This window comes from Terrapene carolina, unplaced genomic scaffold (assembly GCF_002925995.2).
Source record: "Terrapene carolina triunguis isolate 2854851 unplaced genomic scaffold, T_m_triunguis-2.0 Scaffold211, whole genome shotgun sequence".
NCBI classification, from domain to species: domain Eukaryota; kingdom Metazoa; phylum Chordata; order Testudines; family Emydidae; genus Terrapene; species Terrapene triunguis.
In genome coordinates this window covers 14,274,082-14,299,878 of record NW_020664562.1, presented here as the reverse complement: position 1 = coordinate 14,299,878, position 25,797 = coordinate 14,274,082, and the positions used below count along the sequence as shown (strand labels likewise).

The 25,797-nt window shown below is 45.5% G+C and overlaps 1 protein-coding gene across 1 annotated transcript; it reads right to left on the bottom strand.

Annotated features, from left to right (window-relative positions):
* Positions 1-225: 225 nt before the first annotated feature.
* LOC113407349 (small RNA 2'-O-methyltransferase-like) lies at positions 226-24,656 on the bottom strand. Its single transcript, XM_029912438.1, has 8 exons — positions 24,635-24,656; positions 22,982-23,114; positions 22,280-22,409; positions 19,781-19,893; positions 16,729-16,863; positions 15,307-15,489; positions 1,660-1,837; positions 226-660 (listed from the first exon to the last, which is right to left on the bottom strand). The coding sequence occupies exons 1-8, from the start codon at positions 24,654-24,656 to the stop codon at positions 226-228; spliced, it is 1,329 nt and encodes a 442-aa protein (XP_029768298.1).
* Between the last annotated feature and the right edge of the window lie 1,141 nt (positions 24,657-25,797).

Genomic DNA, 25,797 nt, shown 5'->3' with positions numbered 1-25,797 from the left:
ATGGCAGTTGGATGCCTAACTGCTCCCTTTTGTGCCTTTGAAAATCTGCCCTATAATCCTTAAAGGTGCTGCCTTTAACAAGCAAAAATTCTAGGTCCCACTGGAAATATTTAAAACTAAAAAAATAGTATAAGTGAGTGCGGTAACTCTAGTCACTATATAGAAATAACATCGGCATGAATCTACTAACAAGGTTTTCTTTGTCACCACAGTTTGAAGTGTTTTCTAATTCTCTTGTTCTTCATTTTCATATTCGATAGTGACTATCACAGCAGAACCATCATTGCTCAGTGCTACTTTGCCAGCAATAAGCTTGCTTAACTTCTCAAAGGTGCCACAAAGTTGATTCACTTTGGGAATAGAAAAGATTTTTGCCAGAGGTATATAAACTGTGTTTCCATCAATGAATGGCTCCATGCTTCTATCAGCAGCAAGTTTTTCAGTTTCAGCTAGAGAAAGGTTCTTTGAACACCTCATGAAATATTTAAATGGCTGGAATTTGAATTTTGTCTCAAGGCCATCACTATGCTCCTTCCACTCAGACTTGAAATTGCCCAGTAGTCGTCTTTTAATGATGTCTGCTCCGAAAAGAACTTCACTGACCACTGCATTCTGCAGGTACTTTTCATCTTTAAGACTTGGGTACACTGCCTTGAAAACCTTTACAATGTGCAAAAACCCAAAATATTTAACATTATGACAGACCCAGAAACAACAGCAGTCTCCAAAACAAAGCACACAAACGTCACCGCCCAAAACAAAGGCATATCCAAGGCCACTCAATAATTTGAACTATATGGGTGGGAGGCATTGCTGAGTACTGTTTTGGATAAGAGTGTGTGAGAGAGACAAGCAGAAGGCAGACAGTAACAGACTTGGGCCTTGTCTACACTACACAAAAGTCAGTTTTTGGCAACAAAACAGCGGCAGTGTACACACTGAAATGCTCCTCCCGCCAATGTAACTCACCTGCTATGCCGACATACTAAAACAACCTCAACAAGAGGCGTAGGGCTTATATCATTGTAATGAGGGTGATGCAGTGTCTGTGTAGCCACTGCATTCCTTACATTGGTTGTTGGCTGTCATAATTGTCAATTTCATGGCTCTGCTGGAGTCGTGAAATTGACAAGAAAGCCGGCTCCCGAGCCAGGGTGCTACCCGGTCTCTGCTCCAAGGTGGGCTGCCACCTAGGCTCCCGGCTTGGACTGCTTCCCGGGCTTCCCACTACCTGCTGGGAGTCCTACTGGTTCCCAGGGTCCGACTCCCTGCCGGGACCATGGCAGCTGACCAGATTCTGGGCATGGATCTCCCTGTCACAGGCAAGAAGTCATAACGTCAGTCTGAATGTTTGGTATTTTTAAAAACATAATCACAGGCTTATTCTTTTCTCAATGCTCTTGAGTATGAGCTGGTCTACACTGGGAATTTACATCAGCATAGCTATGTCTCAGGGCTGTGAACCCCTCCTGTCGGCGTAGGCAGTATCTACACTGAAGCACTGCAGTTGAGCCACTGTAGCATGTAGCAATAGTCGACTCTGGTATACACATAACCCTTATGATTCTGTCTCACAAAATTGTCCCTTTGTTGTTATTTATTGATCCCTATACAAAGTAAACTAAATGGATATGTAGAGGGAGAGCAGGAGATACTTACAGTTTTGTAAGCATGTTCCGTGTGTTTCTCAGAGTTAACAGTTTCACCATTCTTTGGATATTTTCTCACAAACACACCTATTTGGGTACAAAACCCAACATCCTCAGTTCCAGGTGGTGGGGTCCCAAGTCCAGTAAATTCCACTGTATAATCATAGCTAGTAGCTGCAGCTATTGCCCTAAGAAAAATAACGTAATCTTATTATATTGAATGGTCATATTTTTAATGTGATGAAGAAATATGAACACCAGTTCAAAAAATAAAACCCCGATCCTGCTAGCTCTTATGCACTTGTTTAACTTCAAGAATATTTATTTCAATGGGACTACTCATGTGCTCGAATTTAGGCACATACATAAGCATTTTCAGGATGAGAGCCTTAGTCTGTAGTACTGTGAAATAAGATTAAATCAGGGGTAGGCAAACTATGGCCCGTGGGCCTGATCCGGCCTGTCAGGGCTTTGGATCCAGCCTGCGGAATTGCCACCCCCATGGCGCCGCGGGGCTAAGCAGGCTCCCTGCCTGCCCTGGCCCCGCGCTGTTCCTGGAAGTGGCTGGTACCATGTCCCTGAGGCCCCTGGGGGCGGGGAGAATGGGAACCGCGGCCAATGGTTGCTGCAGGAGGCGGTGCCTGCAGGCGAGGGCAGCGCGCGGAGCCCTCTTCCCCAGGGGCCGCAGGACGTGGTGCCTGCTGCTTCCGGGAGCAGCGTGGGGGCAGGGCAGGCAGGCAGCCTGCTTGAGCCCCGCTGCGCACCGCTGCCACCTGGAGCTGCTCAAGGTAATTGGTGCTGGGCCAGAGCCTGCACCCCTCCTGCACCCTGCACCCCAACCCCCTGCCGCACCCCTCCTGCACCTCAACTCCCTGCCCTGAGCCCCCTGCCACACTCCAAACCCCTCCCTGCACCCCAACCCCCTGCCCTGAGCCCCCTCGTACACCCCACACCCCTCCTGCACCCTAACCCCCTGCCCTAGATTCATAGCCTTGCATGCAATGTCCCACCCAGATGTGGCCCTCGAGCCAAAAAGTTTGCCCACCACTGGATTAAATTGTTATCTCTGCATTTTTAAATAAACCAGAATTCCTTTAATATTTCACAAGCACCTGCTGCAAAATATACATATTCATTATTATGCCCTCTCTCTCTCTCTCTCTCTCTCAATAAAGCAGACAGAATGAATAAAAATACAACAGCTTATGGAAAACATCAGCTTTTTGTACTTTGTCAAGTTTTCAGAATTTAATCACACTATTATCTTTTGAGAAGAGTGCATTTAAAAAAGACAATACTGGCTAAATGATAGAAATATATGCTTCAATCTCGAAGTCTGCAGGCCCAGTACAGCTATACTAGTATCTGAAAGCCCACACTGTTGTAGAGGTGTAATTTATGAATTCATAATGGCTGAGAACTTAAAATTTGGATGGTACCAGACCATGAATCCCAGTGATTATTGAATCTGGTGATATTCTAAACAAAAGAATCTTCAGAGTCATGCTTGCAGCTGCTTCCTTTGCATCACACTTACTCAATATTCTAGACTTCAAAATGTTTGGGGTTAGAGTGTGCTGGTTGTGTTGTTGTGTGGGTGGTTGTGTTGTATTGCGAGATTTGTATTTATTTGTGTAGGTGGTAAATAAAGGGTGTGTGCTGTGGTGAGGGACTGTGTGTGTTTGGGGCTACTGTGTATGCTGGCTGTGTTTTTGTGTAGATGGTTGCATTGATTTGTGTCTGGGGGAGATGTGCTGGGAGATTTGTGTTGATTTGTACATGTAGAGAATGAGGGATATATGCTGCAGTGAGGAGCTGCGTGTGCTTAAGGTTATTGTGTGTGCTGGTTGTGTTGCTGTGTGGGTGGATTTGAAAAACTGGCAGTTGGGTCATGTCTCCCTCATCTGTGCAGTCTCCCTTATGCAACCAATTAAACTGCTACATGCAATATAGCTGTATGGGGGGGAGGGTGATTGGTTTAGTTACCTCTGGTATCACAATGGTCTTCTAGGGACTCTTGGCATGGCATAGATACATGCCTTGCTGTCTAATAGATTTAATTTGTAAAGTCAAAATGGCTAAGAACTTAAAAACTGGACAGTAGCAGGCTGCAAAACCAACCTGATGATATTCTGAACAAAAAGAGAAGCCCAGAATGTTGAGTCAGTGTGATGCAAAGAAAACAGCTGCAAGCATGCTTGTAGCAGTTCCCATCACTTCTCACTGACTCTACAGACATAATAAGGCTTCAGAGTGACAGTCTTGGAATCTTATATAGATGAGGAGAACGGAGGCATCTCAGGTCCATAACACTGTGCATAGGAATCATATTAAGGTGAGAAAGAGATCTAAAAGGGCCACCTCTCTTCCTCTGCACTATTCCAAGGATACGGTGGCCAATGGGTATGATAAAGCTGGCGGACCTAAGAAGAAGCTCACTGGAGACAAAGCACCCAGGTGTAGAATTTTCTGCCACAGAAGATCAGGAATGCAAGACTCACACAATTCATAACACAAAATTTAAATATTTTCCTATATTTATTACACCAAAAACACAGACAGATGTTGTGACATAAGAACGCCTCAATGCCAACTGGCAAGGGAGTTACAGGAATATCCTAATTCTAGTATGTACATTCTGGTTTATCAAAGAAGGTCATCTGATGCCTTAAATGAAAGCCAGGGTCATTAATATTGTTGTGAAATGTAGGTACAAATATTATGTAAGGAACTATAGGTGTATACTGAAAATATATCTTAGCATCTGTATCACAGCAGAGGTGAAGAGTTTTCCTGACAGAAAAGATGTTTATTCCTCTGTCTCTCTGTTGGCATGTAAATTAAGCATTGTAAGCTAACACAGTGGACAGGGCAGGCTTTAGGCCAATTCCACCAATTCCCCTGAATCGGGCCCCGCCCCTAAGAGGGCCCTGCACCCAAGCCCCGGTACGGCGTACCGGCAAGAGCCGGTGCGCCGTACTGGGGTGGCCCGGCTTCCCCAGGGGGCAATTAAAAGGGCCTGGGGCTCCCAGCAGGTGCTGGAGCCCCAGGCCCTTTAAATTGCCACCAGAGCCCCACTACTGGAGCCCTGGGGTAGGGCTGCGGGGCTCTGGGGGCTATTTAAAAAGTCCGGGGCTCCCATTGGTTCTACTGCCCCAGCCCTTTAAATAGCCCCCGAGCCCCGGGCTGCTGCTGCTACCCCGGTGGGGGAGGGAGGAGGAGGAGGCACTTACCGTACAGGGTGGGCTGTACCCCCTGCTCCCGTACCCTCTGCCCGCAGCCAGCCCCTGCTGCACCCCCTGCCCGCACCAGCCCCGCACCCCCTGCCCTGCCCACAGCCAGACCCTGTCTCCAGACAGCCCCGCGCCCCCTGCCCTGCCCGCAGCCAGCCTCGCACCCCCTGCCCGCACCAGCCCCGCACCCCCTGCCCTGCCCACAGCCAGCCCCTGTCTCCAGACAGCCCCACGCCCCCTGCCCTGCCCGCAGCCAGCCTCGCACCCCCTGCCCGCAGCCAGCCTCGCACCCCCTGCCCGCAGCCAGCCCGTCTCCAGCCAGCCCCGCACCCCCTGCCCTGCCCGCGCCAGCCCCGCGCCAGCCCCGCACCCCCTGCCCTGCCTGCGCCAGCCCCGCATCCCCTGCCCTGCCTGCGCCAGTCCCGCACCCCCTGCTCTGTCTCCAGCCAGCCCCATACCCCCTGCCCTGCCTGCAGCCAGCCCCCGTCTCCAGCCAGCCCCGCACCCCCTGCCTGCAGCCAGCCCCTGCCGCACCCCCTGCCCGCACCAGCCCTGCACCCCCTGTCCTGCCCACACCAGTCCCGCCCCCCCTGCCCTGCCGCTGCCTGCAGCCAGCCCTGCACCCCCTGCCCACAGCCAGCCCCTGCCGCACCCCCTGCGGCCCTGCCCGAAGCCAGCCAGCCCCACACACAGCCCTGCCCGCACCAGCCCTGCACCCCCTGCCCTGCCTGCAGCCAACCCCTGCCGCACCCCCCTGCCTGAAGCCAGCCAGTCCCGCACTCCTCTGTCTCCAGCCCTGCAACCCCTGCCGCACCCCTCTGCGGCCCTGCCTGAAGCCAGCCAGCCCACCCCACACCCCCCTGTCTCCAGCCAGTCCCGCACTCCTTGCCCTGCCTGCAGCCAGACCCTACCTCCAGTCAGCCCCTGCCCTGCCTCCAGCCAGCCCCATGTCCACTGGTGCCCCTGCAGTTCCCAGGACAGTAACCCTGCACACCTGCTTCAATGCGGGGGGCAGGGAGCAGCTGGGACCCACACATGTGCACATCCTAGGGTGACCAGACAGCAAGTGTGAAAAATCAGGATGGGGGTGGGGGGTAATAGGATCCTATATAAGAAAAAGACCCAAAAATCGGGACTGTCCCTATAAAATCGGGACATATGGTCACCCTAGCACACCCCCAGGGAGTGGCGGGGACCCACACATGTGAAACGGAGCTCATTTCTAGTTCAGGCCCATCTTTTTAAAAAAGAACTTTAGGTAGGGTTAACATAAATCCGTATTTTCCCGGATATATCAGGCTTTTTGGTTCTCAAATCGCCGTCCGGGAGGAATTTTTAAATTTAAAAAATACGGATGTATGGTAACCCTACTGGTACAAAAAATACATACTGTGGCACATCCCTTAAATCAGAACTTTTTATAGGGAACCGGTTGCTAAGAAATGAAAGGCTTTTTTTTATATGTTTTTTTTTTTTAGTCATCCCTGCCGGGGCCCCACCAAAAATGTTCAAATTGGGCCCCGCACTTCCTAAAGCCGGCCCTGACAGCGGAGGCACATTTACATACAAAATCAACAGAAAGATACGAAGAGAACCACAAAGAGCACACAATGGGGGAAGAGAACCTTGTCTTGAGCCACACTTCAAAGGTTTGCTGGACTATATTTGGGGAACAGAGAAGACACCTCACCCTCCTGCACTGAGGAAGTAAACAGGCAGTGTGTTTAGGTTCATGAAAATAGGATCTTAACCATCCTTGACTCAAATGCTTCAGAGGACATTTGGGGTGACAGAAGATTATCATCAAAGAGGCTGATAAAGGACATTATCATCAAAGAGGCTGATAAAGGAGGTGCTGTTGTCATCATGAACAGGTCTGACTACCAGAAGGAGGCTGCCAGACAACTCTCCAATACCAAATTCTACAGGCCACTTTCCTCAGATCCCACTGAGGAATACACTAAGAAACTGCACCATCTACTCAGGACACTCCCTACACTAACACAGGAACAAATCAACATACCCTTAGAGCCCCGACCGGGGTTATTCTATCTACTACCCAAGATCCACAAACCTGGAAATCCTGGACGCCCCATCATCTCGGGCATTGGCACTCTCACTGAAGGACTGTCTGGATATGTGGACTCCTTACTCAGACCCTACGCCACCAGCACTCCCAGCTGTCTACGTGACACCAGAGATTTCCTGAGAAAACTACAATGCATTGGTGACCTCCCAGAAAACACCATCCTAGCCACCATGGATGTAGAGGCCCTCTACACAAACATCCCACACACAGATGGAATACAAGCTGTCAGGAACAGTATCCCTGATGATGACACAGCACAACTTATTGCTGAGCTCTGTGACTTTATCCTCACGCACAACTATTTCAAATTTGGTGACAATATATACCTCCAGACCAGTGGCACTGCTATGGGCACCCGCATGGCCCCACAATATGCCAACATTTTTATGGCTGACCTGGAACAACGCTTCCTCAGCTCTCGTCCACTCACGCCCCTTCTCTACCTACGCTACATTGATGACATCTTCATCATCTGGACCCATGGGAAGGAGACCCTGGAAGAATTCCACCATGATTTCAACAGCTTCCACCCCACCATCAACCTCAGCCTGGACCAATCTACACGGGAGGTCCACTTCCTAGACACCACCGTACAAATAAGCGATGGCCACGTTAACACCACCCTATACCGAAAACCCACCGACGGCTACGCCTACCTTCATGCCTCCAGCTTCCACCCCGGACACACCACACGATCCATCATCTACAGCCAAGCACTGAGGTACAATCGCATCTGCTCCAACCCCTCAGACAGAGACCAACACCTACAAGATCTTCATCAAGCATTCTCAAAACTACGATACCCACACAAGGAAATAAAGAAACAAATCAACAGAGCCAGACGTGTACCCAGAAGCCTCCTGCTACAAGACAGGCCCAAAAAAGAAACCAACAGAACTCCACTGGCCATCACCTACAGTCCTCAGCTTAAACCTCTCCAACGCATCATCAGTGATCTACAACCCATCCTGGACAATGATCCCTCACTTTCACAGACCTTGGGAGGCAGGCCAGTCCTCGCCCACAGACAACCCGCCAACCTTAAGCATATTCTTACCAGCAACCACGCACCGCACCATAACAACTCTAACTCAGGAACCAACCCATGCAATAAACCTCGATGCCAACTCTGCCCACATATCTACACCAGCAACACCATCACAGGACCTAACCAGATCAGCTACAACATCACCGGCTCATTCACCTGCACGTCCACCAATGTTATATATGCCATTATGTGCCAGCAATGCCCCTCTGCTATGTACATTGGCCAAACTGGACAGTCACTACGCAAGAGGATCAATGGACACAAGTCAGATATCAGGAATGGCAATATACAAAAACCTGTAGGAGAACACTTCAACCTCCCTGGGCACACAATAGCAGATGTAAAGGTAGCCATCTTACAGCAAAAAAACTTCAGGACCAGACTCCAAAGAGAAACTGCTGAGCTCCAGTTCATTTGCAAATTTGACACCATCAGATCAGGATTAAACAAAGACTGTGAATGGCTATCCAACTACAGAAGCAGTTTCTCCTCCCTTGGTGTTCACACCTCAACTGCTAGCAGAGCACCTCACCCTCCCTGACTGAACTAACCTCGTTATCTCCATACTGATTTATACCTGCCTCTGGAGATTTCCATTACTTACATCTGAAGAAGTGAGGTTCTTACCCACGAAAGCTTATGCTCCCAATACTTCTGTTAGTCTTAAAGGTGCCACAGGACCCTCTGTTGCTTTTTACAGATTCAGACTAACACGGCTACCCCTCTGATACAGGAGATTAGCCTGTTCAATTAAGTTTAGTCTCTAGAAAGCATGCTTTTTTTTTTTTTTTGCTTCCAATATCCTTACTATTTCTTGAATCTTGGGTCATAAACTTATCCTTGATTTCACTATAAATATATCAGAGTGCTGTGATATTAAGCTAGGTGCTGAACCTGAGTTGAATCCTACAAGTTGCTGTGTGTACTGTTTCCTTGGTGACAGCAGACCTGGTATTTCTGTGAGTGTTCAGTGGATAAGAGGCTGGTACTACAGGGGAATGCTTCAAAGGGACTCCGAGACTGAGTCACACCTACTATTAAACTGTAAGGCAAAGTAAGGCTGGCATACCCCAGAAGAGAGTGCATGTGTGACTAACAGGCTGGTACTGTCAAGCAGATGACATCCAGTTAAACCTAAGCAAGCCTCCTCCTCACTGGAGGTCAGGGTAACAAGGTGACTCACAGTCCTGGGTATCCCAAGAAGGGAAAGTTACTTACCTGTAACTGGAAGTTCTTTGAGATGTGTGGTCCCTATCTGTTGTTCACTGAGGGTTATGTGCATGTACCAGGCACCCAGAGCCGGAGCTTTTTCTAAGTAGCAACGTCCGTCAGTCCGTGCATGCACTCTTGCACCTCCTCGTGGTTTCACCTGAGGCGATAAAGGGTGGGGCAGACCGACCACATCTTCAGTTCCTTCTCCACCACAGATCTACCAGATCTGCAGCAAAGGGGAAAGAAGGTGGGATTGGAATACAGATAGGGACCACACATCTCGAAGAACTTCCAGTTACAGGTAAGTAACATCCCCTTCTTCTTCAAGTGATGGTCCATTCTTGTATTCCACGGAGGATGATTAACAAGCAGTGCCTAGATAGGCGGTCGTTGCGAGGAAAATGACAAAATTGTGGAACAGAGGACCGCTGTGCCAAACAAGGCGTCCATTGCCGAATTATGCACTAGAGCATAATGAGAACAAAAGCTGTGTACTAAACTCCACGTGGCTGCCTTCTATATGTCTTCAAGGGGCAGTCGTGGCACACAACGGTAGTTGATACTTGTGCTCTCATGGAATGGGCCTGCATCCCACCTGGTGGGGACCATCCCGATAATTGATAGCAGAGCATAATGCACCCTGAGACCTACTTCAAGATTCTCTGGGTGGAGATGGCCTGCCCTTTAATTTTCTCTGCTATAATGACAGTCTGGGAGATTTCCAGGATGGCTTCTTCCTTTGTAGGTAAAAGGCCAGGGTCCTATGTACATCAAGAGAGTGAAGTTGCTGTTCATCACTTGAGGTATGTGGTTTAGGAAAAAAAGTGGGTAGATGTATGGTTGGTTTAGCGGGAAACCAGTTTTGGTAGAAATTTGGGATGCAGGTGCAGTGAAACTTTGTCCTTATTGAACGTGATGAAAGGGGGGAGTTGCCACCATGGTCCCCAGTTCACCAGAGGTAATAGCAACCAGGAAGGCGATATTCATAGAAAGGACAAAAAGAGATTAGGAAGCCAGAGGTTCAAAGGGGGAGTTCACTAATGACATAAGAACTAGGTTGAGTTCCCACTGGGGAGTTATAGACTGAATGGGCGGGTATTTACATACAAGGCCCTTCCAGAATCCGTCAGAGGATGGGTAAAAACCCGAATGTCCCTCTACCAGAGGGTAGAAAGTGGTAATAGCTGCTGCGTGCTCCCTGATGAAGCTGAGCACGACCCTGAGGTTTTCAGATGGAGGAAATAATCTATGAGCATTGGGATGTCCACAGCCTCAGGAACAAGACCTCTCTGTTGGGCCCAAGAAGTGAAACGTGCCCATTTGGCTTGATAGGATTGTCTTGTGGAGTCCTTCCTGCTATTTGAGAGGACATCTCATACTGCTGACGAACACTCCTGTGCTAGCAGAGGTGTTCATCCAAAAACCAAGCTGTCAGGTGAAGCATCCGTGGATCGGGGTGACACAGTCTGCCGTTATGTTGTGTGAGCAGTACCAGAAAAGTCAGTAGCGGGAGGGGAGGATGCTTCAATATATGGAGAAGAAGAGGAAACCAGAACTGGCAAGGTCAGAATGGAGCGATCAGGATGACCATCACCCTCTCCTGTCAGAGTTTGTGAAGGACACGTGGCAAGACTGGTAGGGGAGGGAAGATGTAGTTGATTCGGTCCAACCAGTCAACAAGGGTGACGTCTTGTGAATGGGCACCAAGTCCTGCCCTTCAGGACAGGAGCGGGTGACCACCCCGCTACAGGGAGCATTTCACAACTTTAAACGAGCATGTTCCCTACTTGATCAGCAGCTTAACAACAAAACAATGTTAACCGGGACGACTTTAAGTGAGGAGTTACTGTACTAGACATTTTGCATGCACTGGTACCAAGTGCATTCAGTACTGTTCAAGGGGAGGACTTCCTGCCATGCTTATGCACATGCTTCCGTGACCCATGGCTAGGCCTTGGTGCGGGGTCCATAGCACTTGTACCAGCAGAGCCAGACTCAGGCTCCACAGTAGGAGGCACACTCTTGGACTGTTCAGGCAGGTGTATGGGGGGGATCTGTGGCCCCATGGCGACTTCCATGAGGTGCTTCTTAAGACGGAAGACTGCTTTCCCAAGTACGAGCAGGGAAGGAGAGGCAGACGCTGTACCTGGACGTAGTGTGGGTTACCCCCAAACAGTACAGACAACATTGATGCTCATCACTGAGGGAAAACCGATGAGGGCAGGAACTACAGACTTTGAATCCCAGCCTTTTCAGCATAATCCAGTATCTCAACCTGGATGGTGGGATGAAGATAATTTGGTGGGAAACTGCAAAAGCGGCACCCAAAGTCTTTAAGCATACCAGAACTTTCAGAAAGAAGAAAATTACAGTACTACAAAAACAGCAAAAAACAACAACCCTTGACTATATACAGTATCCAAAACTGGACACTGGGGGAGCAGAGAGGGATGGTTTAGGAATTGTTTGGCAGGAAACTGCCAAAGCAGTGTTCCCAGCCCTTAAGCCTACAAAAACTCTAGAAACAAGAAAATTACTATGAAAACTGTAAGAATCCTGACTACGTACAAAAATCAAAACATTTTTTTCCTGAAAAGTTTGGAAAATGCATCACCAAAGACAAGAGACCAGCAGAAGTTCCAACTCAGACCATGCAGTGGTGAGAAGGAACTGAAGACACGGTCGCCTTGGGCGAAACCACAAGGCCGTGCAAAGGCGCATGCACGGACCAACAGACATTAGTCCTTTGAAAAAGCTCTGGCTCTAGGCACATAGCGCATGCACATAACCCTGAGAGGAATACAATAGGGACCATCACTCAAACAAGAACCATCACAGATGTATAGTTAACAGAAGGATGAATTGCAGACCACAAGCCTCAGAAAATTCAAAGCCAGAATAGCAGTTCATACAGCAGTTACTAAAAATAAATAAAAGTAGTTATGGAAAAAAGTTTCCAAGACAGACATGAGAATCTCCCAATTTAAATTAGAACCGTAACAATATAATAACCTGGGAGATGGTTTTATTTTTATTTAAGTATTTTTTCACATTGCTGTGCAAAGTCCTTTACCTTAAGTTGTCCAAGATAACAGAAGTCCAATTCAAACTGTTACCTAAAATTGTCAGCAAAAGGTAAAGACAAATCGACTGGTTCAAACTGAATTGGTTAGGTTAAAAGAACTGTGATAAGAGGCCCTCCCCAGCACCATGGGTGCATTATCAGCATGGTGGGGAGGGGAGCTGGGGACGCCCTGGCTAATGGCTCCTACGGGCTCAGCTGCTAGTCCCAGCTGGGCTGAGGAGGAGAGGACTTCCTCTTCCACTGCAAGGAGGGGACGGGTCAGACCCATCCCCAGAAACCTCCCCCAGCTGCAGGAAGCTACACACACACACACACTTCCTGTACCCATCGCTCCTCAACCGCGGGGTAAGGAGTCACTGTATGCTGGCAGTTGCTCCCCCATCCACCCAACCCCATGCATCCGGACCCCCCCCCATATCCAACCCCCCACCGAGTCTCACTCCCCCCGCACCTGAACCCCACCCCACCAAGCTCCACCCTCCTGCATCTGTATACCTGCCGAGCCCCTCCTCCCTGCATCCACCCGCACCCCTGCACCCAGACCACACCTTTCTGAGCCCTCCGAACTCAAACCCCATCCTGATGAGCCCCACTCCCACTGCAGCTGGACACCCACACTGAGCCCCAATGACCTGGACTCCCACACTGAGCTCCAATGACCAGGACCCTCACCCCTCCAAGCCCCACTCCCCCAGCACCCAGACCCCCCGCCTCTTGAGCCCCCCAAACCCAGACACCCCTCCTACTTAGCCCCAACTACCTGCACCTGTACCCCCTGCAGAGTCCCATTCCCCCTGCACCTGGAACCCCCCCAACAAGCAACAAGATCCCCTTCTGCACCCAGATCCCCACACTGAACCGCTCACACCCAACTGCCCCACAGAGAACCCTCTCACTCCACACCAGGATCCCCACCTGGATCCTGCCGGGCTGAACCTGCCTGCCTGCCTGCCTCACACCTGGATTGGGGACCAGGGCTGGGCATGCTTGCGAGACTCTGTCCCTCTCGCTAGCTATCCTGGTGTACCTGGCGTGGAAGGGCAGGGCCCCAGGGTGATCCTGGGGCAGGCCTGGCCCTTGCACTGTGTCAGGGTCTGTTGCAGCCTCACCACCAAATCCATGTATTGGGGGGCAGAGGTTGCAGGGTGATCTCGCACCTCCTTGCAGACAATGGCCAGTGCTCCCCACTGCCATTCTGGAGCCTCCACATTTATTTATTGACAAATAAAATAAGTAGAATTTTAAAATATTGTGCATAGAATTTTTTGGCACAGAATTCCCTCAGGAGTAGTCTTGGAGGCTCCTAGTAGGTCACAGGTTGAGATAATGAGGTGCAAATTTCTAGAAATGAGAGGAAATGTTTACAGTGAAATGTGTTTTGATTGATTAATGTTAATGGGATGAGATTGGCACACCTTTTTGTATGTAGTTTATCTGAGTGTCACTGAATGGTAGTATTATGGGCATGGATGGACTAGAAGGAACGAGCTTTACCATTCTGGCTGCCACCCACACCGTCTCCCGGGACCCACTATGACATATTGGGCCTTCATAGTCTGGATTGTGAGAAACAAGGGGGGAGGGAGGATAAAATTGAGGTCTATAAAATCATGACTGGTGTGGAGAAAGTAAATACGGAAGTGTTATTTACTCCTTCTCATAACACAAGAATTAGGGGTCACCAAATGAAATTAATAGGCAACAATTTAAAACAAACAAGAGGAAGTATTTCTTCACACAACACACAGTCAACCTGTGGAACTCCTTGCCAGAGGATGTTGTGAAGGCCAAGACTATAACAGGGTTCAAAAAAGAATTAGATAAATTCATGGAGGATAGGTCCATCAATGACTATTAGCCAGGATGGACAGGGATGGTGTTTGCCTCTGTTTGCCAGAAGCTGGGAATGAGCGACAGGAAACGAATCACTTGATGATTACTTGTTCTGTTCATTCCCTCTGGGGCACCTGGCATTGGCCACTGTTGGCAAACAGGATACTGGGCTAGATGGACCTTTGGTCTGACCCAGTATGGCCATTCTTATGTTCTTAAACATCCTGACCAGAAAAGGCCAGAGAGAGAGAGAACCGCTGCCACCACCAGAAATCCTGAATACTACCTGCTCACACCCTTTCCCTTGTGAGTTCTTTTCCTTCTTGCAACTTATTTCTTCCTCTTTTCTATCTCTGTTTTTTGCCTTCTGTTTAATAAGAGTCTGGTTTAGCCTGCATCTTTTGCAACACAGCTGTGAGCTCACAACTAGTGAGGCAGCTAAAAGCAATCCCCCAAACAACCCAAAGCTGGTACCATTTTGCCAGGCCTTGGACTGGCTGATAAGAGCATGTGATATGCACCTGTGTTTCTCCAGTAGTGAAGCTGCAAGTGAGAGTCAGCACCAGAGACAGAAGCTGCATTTTCTATATTTGGTATTCTTTTCTGTTCCCATTTGTGTGTGTTTGTCTTGTTTTGTCTTCAAGGAAACAGGACTGGACTTTAAACAACAACAGCTCCTAATCAGAACAACTAAATTCTTCTCTTTTCCCAAAAAAGGACAGTTATTACCATATTTACTACCATCCAAGACTGTCAAAACAGGGTATTTTACCCACAAAAAACTCTCTACAGCTAAAGGGAAAATTGGATATTGTTAAAATGAAAATCTTACTTAAAACTTCACATTTCAAATGTTTTAGCTGTTTTTCCTTCTTTTTCTGTATATTTACCCAAAAGTTTAAGTTTTTTACAACTGTTGTTACAATGAGAGTAAGCCAGTGGCAACTTGACACAAAACCCAGCCCACACTTATCTGTTTAATGTAACAGTATACAAGGATTTCATTAACATATTATCCCTAGTTGGGCCCAAGACACTCACTTTTCAACACACCAACCACCCTCACACATAAACTGTATTTAAAAAGTAAATCTCTACCATTGCTTTTTACTGTTTTGAGTACAAATAATGTAATGTACAGTAACTAGCAAACTCACCAACTTTGAAATTGTGCTCGGTCCCATTCAAATTTATGGTCTGAATGTCTGAACAGTGTCACTCCTGGGAGCAAAGGGTTAAATTCTGAGTTTGGAGTGCTGATTACAACCATGGCTGGAGCCATAAAACCAAATACCACTTCTGGAAACTTTTCCAGTTCTGCTGCTTCCAGGTGCTCTATTCTGAAAAGGATAGGATTACATAGGTCCTTAAAGTCTCACAGGGTCTTTTGACTTTCTCTACAATCAATTCAACTAGACTATGTATGTCCTAATATTTTAGTCATGTGCTGCAAAGTGAATAAATATAAGTTGTCGAAGGGGATTCTTTACTATTTTTCATAATCTCTCCCTCTTTCATACTTTTTTTCACCCTTCTATCGACACACACTGCCCCAGGTTCCTAATATGATTAACTTCACACTTTAGAAAAGTCAGCCACTAATCTTGCTAATCTTCCATTTGAATTATGAAAGTGTTAAATGTACAGGATTGAACAAGTTTTCTAAGAGTAAAGGCTTTAAACTCTAATTTCAACCCTCCTGACCTCAGTGAGTCTTGCCACATTACAAAGTACAATGCAAAGGAAGAACAGAATGAAACATGGAATTCTGCTCTATGAATATCTATATTTACAACGTGTTGGATAAGAAAAATTTGAGTACTCATAGACTCATAGACTTTAAGGTCAGAAGGGACCATTATGATCATCTAGTCTGACCTCCTGCATGATGCAGGCCACAAAAGCTGACCCACCCACTCCTGGAATAATTCTCTCCCTTGACTCAGCTGTTGAAGTCCCCAAATCATGATTTAAAGACTTCAAGTTGCAGAGAATCCTCCAGCAAGCGACCCCTGCCCCATGCTGCGGAGGAAGGCGAAAAACCTCCAGGGCCTCTGCCAATCTACCCTGGAGGAAAATTCCTTCCCGACTCCAAATATGGCGATCAGCTGAACCACGAGCATGCGAGCAAGATTCTCCAGCCAGACCCTCCGGAAAAAAGTTCTCTGTAGTAACTTTTAATATCCCATCATTGACCATTGTTACTAATTACCAGCGATGGCACATTATTGACCTATTGACTAAAATCACGTTATCCCATCAAACCATCCCCTCCATAAACTTATCAAGCTTAATCTTAAAGCCAGAGAGGTCTTTCGCCCCCACTGTTTCCCTCGGAAGGCTGTTCCAGAACTTCACCCCTCTGATGGTTAGAAACCTTCGTCTAATTTCAAGCCTAAACTTCCCGACGGCCAGTTTATATCCATTTGTGATCGTGTCCACATTAGTACTGAGCTGAAATAATTCCTCTCCCTCCCTGATATTTATCCCTCTGATATATTTAAAGAGAGCAATCATATCCCCCCTCAGCCTTCTTTTGGTAAAGGTAAACAAAACGAGTACGTAAGCTTAATACTCACAATTCAATGCACGATACCAAGTCAAAACCAAGCATGCAAGGATCTTTATGAGCAACTGAGCCATGATGCAGGGTCACAGTTAGAGATCTTTCACTTGGTTGCAGATAATCAGCAGGAAGGGGAGACAACCTATGCCTAGGAAAACATTCAAAATTAAACAGCTGTTGACCTAAAAACTCTATATCCTTATAAAGGCTATTAGCTTGGCTATGTGAGCAAGTGTACCCATATGCTATGCAGTTGTGCTAAGAGGAGGAAAATGCCAGCTTGCTAGAAATTATTAGCTCAGGAATTGTTAAATAAGAATAAATATTGTTAGCAATATTCTTCACTAACCCCAACAAATACCAGATATTTAGGTTAGCAAAATACAGTAAGTAAATAACAGATGTTTGATCATGCAGTTGGAGATTTATTGGAAAGTTTGTAAATATGCTAAAAAAAAAGTCTGTCTGTGAAAAAGAGGAAATTAAAAAAATGAAACTGTAAACAATTCCTGTATAAAATATGCCATGTTGTAAGCAAAATTAGAACCAGACAAATAGGTCAAGCTAATCATTAGGCTGCAAGGAGCAGTTCTCACAGACTTGACAATGTACCTTTCTGTTATGCTCTGACTAACAAATTATTTAATAAAATCAATTAAAGTGACTAATCTGAGGTTTCTTTAAGTACTGAGTAAATTGGAACCTCACTCAATTTGTAACACAATACAAGAAGGATCTGGTTGAGACAAGATTCTTGTCCTGAGTCTGTCCTTAATAAGGGCCTCCCGTAAGAAGCTGTATACGCTTAACTCCTGTTGATTTCAATGGGAGTTGAGCGTGTTCTGCAACAAACAGGTACAGGAACATGCAAGACAAAAGGATAAGTACGCATTTGTAATTGTTTGGTGCTGAACAATTAATATGACTCAATCTTCCTAAAAAACATTAAAGTTAACTTTTTACCGAGGATAAGTACCTCTTAACAGACAAAACAGTTTCCAGTACAATTCTGTCTTTAATTAAAGACCATTTTTACTAGGAGATGATTTTTGAGATGGAATCACTGCAGTCCCTTACATAGAAAAATATCAATAAATCAATAATCTTCTGAGTGTGTCAATAGACATCCAAGACTTAAAGGAAGCAAACAAAAGAAAAACCTATGTAAAGACTGAAGTTAACTGAAATCTATAAATAAGTGCACAAGCTGAGGCTCCATCTTTAAATTATGATAATGTTTAAAATCTATGGGACCAACAATAAGTTCCTGACTGGAAAAAAAATCAGCTTAGATGTTTTGCCTTGATGATTTGAAACCCAAAACTTATTTTTACTTTGTTTTTCTTTTGAAATTATGAAGATTCTTCATACATTTTTCCTTATTACCCAATCACTGCAGCCTGGAGATAGTAAAAAGACTAAAACATAACTACAATGTCCTATGTGGACTGCACAGGACAATGGGGGTTTGACAAATGGTTCCTGCAGTAGTTGACTGATACAGGAAAAAATGGCAGATGAACGCTCAGCTTCACAACTATACAGAAAAAATAACATTTAAGTTAAATGTGGAGCCTGAAACCTTGACTGTGATGAAGCCTCAAGTGAGAACTGATACAGAATTTAAAAAAAAAAAATCTGAGCCCTTTTATAGGACCTGACCTTAGAGAGTCTTTCACCATGTGTATTGCAGAAGAGAACCTGGGCCAAATCTCAACCTTGAAGAGAAGACTGCACAACCAATCAGGAGAGTACAGTTCTAAGTTCACACCAAACCTATTAAAGTATGGGGGAAGGAAGCGGACAAGAAAGCAGCATTCTTAGCTGCCTTTTGCTTTGTTTCCAACTAACATACTGTCTTTGAAGTTCTTTGCTTCTTTCTGTGTTAACCTATCATATTTCTTGTGAACTGATATGGCAAAAAAAAAAGGGGGGGGGGCCCAAAAAAAGCTTGTGATTTCTTCCCTTCAAAGGCAGTTTGACCTGGACATAGGTAGAACCCATAATTGAAAAATGGAAGTACGTGGTGTGTCCTTGGAATCTATGAAGTGCCTCTTATTGTTCGTTGGAAAAAGAAACAAACCTAATGCAAATTAACAGCCACCTGCCATGACTATCTACAATAAGACAAGAAAGTAAAGGAAGAATTGGACTTCAGCAATAGTCCTCCAAGATTGCAAAAATCCTACTTTGTTGCCAGATATCTTTGAACATAAGAGATGCTATTGTCAGCTTTGATGGCAACAGAGTTCCAGAAACATAACAAACTGAGATGCTTACAAAAACCAAACCAAAACTAAAAAAACAATCCTTATAATTTCCAATTAAAAAGTTACTATGCATGCATATTAACCTCCTTTCAAAACAAAATAACCAAAATAAATTGGTTATTGAAGACATTTGTAAATTTCCTTTTAAATTTTGTTTCTAAATTATACATTATCAAATAACATATACAGTAATAAAATAAATAAATGCAAAGCTCCTTCACCCCATGTAAATAACCACCACCAAGAAAACTTGTGTGTGGTACAATCTATAACCTGCAGCTATCACTGGAGCAATGGTACTTTCAACTTCAACTTTTGTGTTCAGGAAACAGCTTTTTCACCAACTGGTCCATAAATTTGGAACTCAGTCCTGAAGAGCTCATATAACCACAACCCCCCTGTGCCTTCTCAGCAAAATACAAACCCCATTTCTCTGACCTCACCTTCCCACAATAAAAACAGAAACAACAAAGTCCAATCCATATTGATTGGAAAGAAAAGAGAGCAAAATATAACTTATGCAAATGTCAATTTTGGGAAGTGCTCAGCTAATCATAGTGATGGGTGCCACATAAGAACATAAACAGATTTGATGCCAACAATAGCATATGGCATACCAGTAGTTTTACAAAACCACCATACCAATTCCCAATATACTCAATCTTTACATACCAAATAGTTCATAACTTTACATTTATCCTTATGCTGAATCTCTTGACAACTACTGCTGCAACATGCTGTTAGGCTGAACCAAATACTGAATTATTAAGAAAAATAATGCAAAAAGCATCTTACATTTTCTCCTTCATCACATTCTCCCTGATATCTAGCCCAGCTAGCACCTCAATGCATTTGCAGAATTTCAGCATCCAGAGTAATGTACAGTCAGCACATCCCAAGTCTGCAACCTATAAAGTAGATTTGAAAACAATGGCATTTTAATACCCCGTATTCTTAAGTTATTTGTGTGACTTAAAAAATGTTCTGTGTTCATATTAAACAACATTTTTATGAAATAGGAATTAAATGCATGACATTTCTATGAAACTTTATAATTTAGTTTTACAAGAGTTACATGAATTGAAAAGATTCTTTACAAAGGACATTTAGGCCCCAGTCCTGCAAACTGTTCTACACAGGTTGGCCTTTATGCAGTTAATAGGCTCCACACGAGCATAAGGGTTCACTCCTGTGCAATAGTTTAGATCCTGATCCAGCAAAGACTTACACATGCTCATAGGTGCTGGAACTAGGGGTGCTGCTGCACCCCCATCCTGCTGCACCCCCATCCCCCAACCCAAATACATGGTTTCCGCCTTCAGCAGCTCCACTATAAAAACTGTTCCAGCACCACTGAACATGCTTAACTCTATGCAAAGAGTAGTCCATTGATTTCATTGGGACTACTCACAATGCATAAAGTTAAGAACCTGCCCAGCACCATCTAGATTGCTAGGCAGGGCCCTATCAACATTGAATTGGTAGCCTCAATCCAGTTTGGGTTTTTGGGGGTTTTTTTTGGGGAGGGGGGTATCTATTGTAATCTCAAGGACTAGATGAGCATGCAAACTAAACAACCACTCTACACCCTGGTACTCCAGGCAGATCAGGATTGAAGCACACTGAAGCTCAGCTGATGTGGGGAAGCCAAAACTGTTTCTACTCAGGCTAAATCTGACCTGTTGATAAACAGAGAACTCCAGTTTTTACACTAAATTAATTTACCAAAAAAAAATTTAAATTTTGCATTGCCAAGACAGGAGCATCAAAGCTTTATAGATACAGATGCAACAGAGCTACTGAACTGATCCTGTTCAAAACCAGATCAAAATGTCCTGATCTCATAAAGTGGAACAGAAAAGTGCTTTATAAAGCAATAAATTAGCTATTGGTAATATGAATACATAAGAAACACAATTGTCATTATACGACTGCCAAAAGCTCACATATTCCCTGAGACATTAAAATCTGTTTCACAGAGACCAAATGTTGGGGAGGACACTGAGGTTAACCTTAGATCCCAACATTTTTTTATTTCAAAATTTAAAAGGTTAGCACTTTTAATTTTTCATCTTCAAAGCTTTTTAAAACAGTAAGTGCCTTGGCATCTTAAATTTCCAGTGGGAAAAAAGGACTCTTTTATTTTTGCCCAGATGATTGCATACTAACACTATCCCAGATTCTTAATGTCTTTCTTTTGTGTGAGTGTGCATTTTTGTGTGAATGTGAGAGATGAGCTTGGCACTATACTGGCACTACAAAACAGAGAGACTGAAAGATGTCTAGGGCTTGTCTTCATTGCAAAAGTTAGCTTAACTTGATGAGAGCAACCACTCTGCTAAGCAACACTGTATGTAGTTACACAGAGTGTAATTTTGATTAGCAGCACAGGGTACATCTACACTGCAGCTGGCTGTGTGCCTCCCAATGCAAGTAGACAGACACGTGCTAGCATTGCTCAAGCTAGCATGCTGAAAATCGCAGTGTGGCCGTTGCAACATGGGTGGCAGCTCAGGCTAGCCACTCAGGCGTGGCTGAGCTTGGACTCAGGTGGCTACCCCAAGCTGCCACCTGTGCTGCAATATCCATCACATTTTTTTTGGTGTGCTAGCTCGAGCAAAGCTAGTGCAAGTCTTTCTACCCACTTTGCGAGTCATGTTTCCAGATGCAGAGTAGACATATAGGTGGAGTGATTGGATTAACTGCTTCTGAGTTGTAACTTGAGCTGCTGCATCCCCACAGCATTACTAGCAAGCATCAGCAGCACTTGAGTTTCAACCCCACACCCACAAGCTACTTTGAGTTTAAAGCACCACTTAAAAATCTATAGCTTGAGTTATATGTGGACAAGAGTTGGGTTAGGGGCAAAACCTGAGTTAGTTCAAGCTAACATTGCAGTGAAGACATACCTTTAGGGGAAGGAGCTGGGACTAAGCCCTTCAAAGAGTCTTTTTAAATATTTTTCCTCTCAAAAGAAAACAATAAAATGTTCAGAAAACCACCCGCTGCCCAGCAAGAGGCAAACATATTTTTATTTGTGTTTTTTAAGCTCCAAAGAACACTTGAGTTCAAGTGTTTTTTCTTCAGTTGACTAGTTGTATGAGCCTAGAAAAAGCCAAACATGGCTGCCAAGAATAGTTTGCCAAAGTAACTCAGATTTAACAAAACTCCCTGAAGTGCTGGTTCTTGGCATTAAAAGTCAGACAACACTGGTATTTCCTGTTTCTAGATGTCTTGTGCCAGCATTTACTGTATCTTTTAAAATTTAAGCTCTGAAAAAACAAACATACCAACCTTCTTAGGTTTGTATTTAATCACTAAATCTTTAATGAATTGGTAACGTTGTTTATACAGGGGAGGTATGAACTTAATTGTTCCTGTGAGATCATCCTTTTGAAGATTTGTATCCATCATACTGTCCACGCTAAAAATTAAAAATAAATTATGTTTCTGAAACATTTTCACAACAAATTCTGTCAGTTTATTGTTCTCTGTGGTACTCACTTCATAATTAAGCAAATATAGATGTGATCCTGTTTTCATATTCAGTGACAAAATTCTTACTGATGTCAATGGGAACAAAATAAGGCTTTCACCATATTTGACAATGAAAATACCTTTTACACAGTCATAATAGAAATCAGCCATTTCCCAACAGCTTGTTTGTCTTTGTCCATCCAAGGGGGGGGGAGGGGCAGGAGGGGAGAAGAGGTGTCAGCACAATCCACTCTGTAGTCTGGTTGGCTAATTTTTCAAACAATAGCATATCCTACCCAAAATATCATTTTCATGCCTTTCCTATTTCATCTGCTTTGTTTTATATTTACTGTTTGCGTATTTGTTTGGCTCAATATATTTTATGTAAAGTGGCAAATAACAGGAAGTGGTTTTTTTATGATTAACGTTCCTATATAACATGAAAGGTTCAGTCAGCCCTTAGCTTTAGATTTATTACAAATTAGAGGCATATAATCAGTGCCTGCAGTAAAGTTTTACATGACATTGCTAATAAAATGCAATGTCTCACTGGAAAGATAATCATTACTGCACTTCCAAGCTCTGCATTTTTCCCCATTACTTGTTACATCTTTGTACAAATAGATGTTTGGAAAGAAATATCCTCCTAAACCTAAAAACAAGGGTTTCATAATATTAATAACATGATAAATTATGAATGAAGTCAGCAGGAATCGGGTAAGCTAGGCAGTGCAAAGTCTTTTGAATAGGTGTCTTTCTAATTCAATGTTCATAGTTTGCATCTGTGGTGAACAGCTCCCTGGCAGGTCTAATTAGAAAATAGCTATCAAACATGTTTGTGACAAGGCTACTGACAATGTTGCCTTTGCATGGCCTTCAAAGCCTTCTTGGGCTGTCTCATCATTGAAAGAAATGTGGTTTGGGATTTCTCTCAAGAAATGAAGGGAAATACAGCTCTTTGTGCCGTGGGCCAGGCTCCAGGGTCAGTGCCCAGGCTTGGCAATTGTGCATCTTCCAGCCATTCCAAGCAAAATACCAGGACTGTTTTTTGTGGTATCACCAACTACTGAATTTGGAGTAAAAACCCACTCATGTCACAGATCTTCCCCTGGAGCCCCAAATTCCGGGGCTCCACCCCTCAGTCTGCACCCACACCCCCCCCCCCCCTCAAATACTAGGAAACGCCCCCACCTCATTCTGCAGCCCCTGCACCCTCGGGCCTTTCCCTACACTTCATTCGCTGTGTTTCAGATCCTGGGAGCTCCTCTCCCCATCGCCTCCCCGGCACCGATCCCTGTCCCCACCCCTAAACCCTCGGGCTCTTCACGCTGCCTCAGCCCCAGGAGCCGCTCCTCCGCCCCCGCGACGCATACCTGTGGCCGCCCTGCAGGCCACGTGGCCGCGGGGAGGCGGAGGCAGAGAGTGAGGGGCTCTGGTGGAGCCGTCCACACGAGGGCGGTTAGCCGGTGGCAGAGAGCGCCCCGCCCCGCCCCTCTGTGTCTCACGGAACACCCAGTTCCTCCCTCCCCTCGCCTTGGCTACCGCATCTCTGCTCTGCTCTAATCCCCCTCCGGGCTTTCTGTATTCCCAGGGCCCCTTCGTCTCTCCCTAAGCTCCAGTACTGGTCTGTTCCCCGCTCTTTCTCACCTTGACAGCCCCACCCCCAACGAAAGCCACCTTCTGTCTCTGCCTGGGTCACCTCCCAGTCCTTTCTGTCCCAGCCTTACCCTCCATATTTCCTTTACTTTAGGGATTTTTTTCCCCCTGTGGGGGAAGAAGGAAAAGAATTAAGCAGTCCTATTGCAGGTCAGGGAGATCAGCAATGCACAGTGACTGAGCAGCTGTCACCTTCTTCAACACAGCCCCATGATTAAAAGATTCCGGACTTGTAAGGGCTAGTACCATGGGATTTATTTGGCAATGGAAGAAAGGGTTATCAAATCCAAGTCACCACTCAAGTGCTGATGAGCTCCTAAAGGACTAGGTCTATTACTCAGCCAAAGCCGGAGTGAGGCTTCTTCTCTCTGTTGGAGCCAGGTCTTAAGTCTGTCTCCTTCAGTAAAGACTGTAAAATAAGTCATGTTAGAAGTCTCTTGCTTCAGCCGTTTTTTACTTATATGGCCACAACATTTTACTTTAGAATTCATGGGAAAGGAGCAAGAATTCCCTTACCATGTAAAATAGCAGAGCCCATTTTGCTCAAACTTTTTTTCAGCAAAATCTGTTTTTTCAGTATGGAAAGTTTCACCCCCAAAGGATTTTTTTTAAAGAAGTTATGAGTAGAGACTTGCAAATCTGAAGATATCTGCTTTGTATCTATGGATACACGCACCTGCGGATGCAGATATCCGTGGACCATTTTTGTGAATCACGGATGAGACACAGATACAAATTTTGTATCTAGAGTTTTGAAGTTAGAACAGACATCTTTTTATACGGTTGTCAGTAATGTAAGGACCATGTCCATATTTTTTAAGTTTTTGGATATCACATTTTTAGGTTGTTATAGTTCCTGCATGTCTTGTAAATAACTGAGACAAGGTGAGTGAGGAAATATCTTTTATTGGACCAACTTCTATTGATGAAAGAGACAACTTTTTGAGATTTGAGATGCACAGAGCTTTTTTCAGGCCTGGGAAAGTACTCAGAGTGTCACAGCAAAATAGAACGTGGAACAGATTGTTTAGCATAGGTAATTAACATATACTCTAAGGGAGGTGCCCTGTTATATCTCTGCAGACATCAAACAGAAAAAGAGGGGTTAGTGGGTTACAGGTTGTTGTAACAAACCACAAATCCAAGGTCTTTATTAAGACCAAGATTGTTAACGTGTAGCAAAATTATTAATTTAAGCTCCCATGCTAGTTGTTTGAAGGTGTTGTGCATAGGGTTACCAACCCTCCTGGTTTCGCTAGGAGTCTCCCGGAATCGGGCTCTGTCTCCCGGAGGCTGCTGAAGCCAAACTGGGAGATTTTAGGCCGCTAAAAGTCTGGTGGCGTGGCAGGGCTAAGGCAAGCTCCCTGGCTGCTCTGGTCCTGCGCCGCTCCCGGAAGCGGCTGGCATGTCCCTGCAACCCCTGGGTGTGGGAGGTCAAGGGGGGTCTACGTGCTGCCCTCACCCAGAGCACTGACTCCACAACTCCCATTGGCCGAGAACTGCGGCCAATGGGAGCAGCAGGGGCAGTGCCTGCAGTCAGGGGCAGTGTGCAGAGCCCCCTGTTTCCCCCCCCCCTCCCCGGGGCTGCAGGGACATACTGACAGCTTCCAGGAGCGGCGTAGGGGCAGGGCAGGCAGGAAGCCTGCCTTAGCCTCACTGTGCCGCTGCCCAGGAGCCGC

Coding starts and splice junctions, on each gene's coding strand:
- LOC113407349 (XM_029912438.1), bottom strand. CDS start 24,656: ATGGGCTCTGCTATTTTACATG. Junction 22,410..22,981: donor CATTTTATTAGCAATGTCAT/GTAAAACTTTAC, acceptor TTTAATTTTTAG/CGTGGACAGTATGATGGATA. Junction 16,864..19,780: donor AATGTGATGAAGGAGAAAAT/GTAAGATGCTTT, acceptor ATGTTTTCCTAG/GCATAGGTTGTCTCCCCTTC.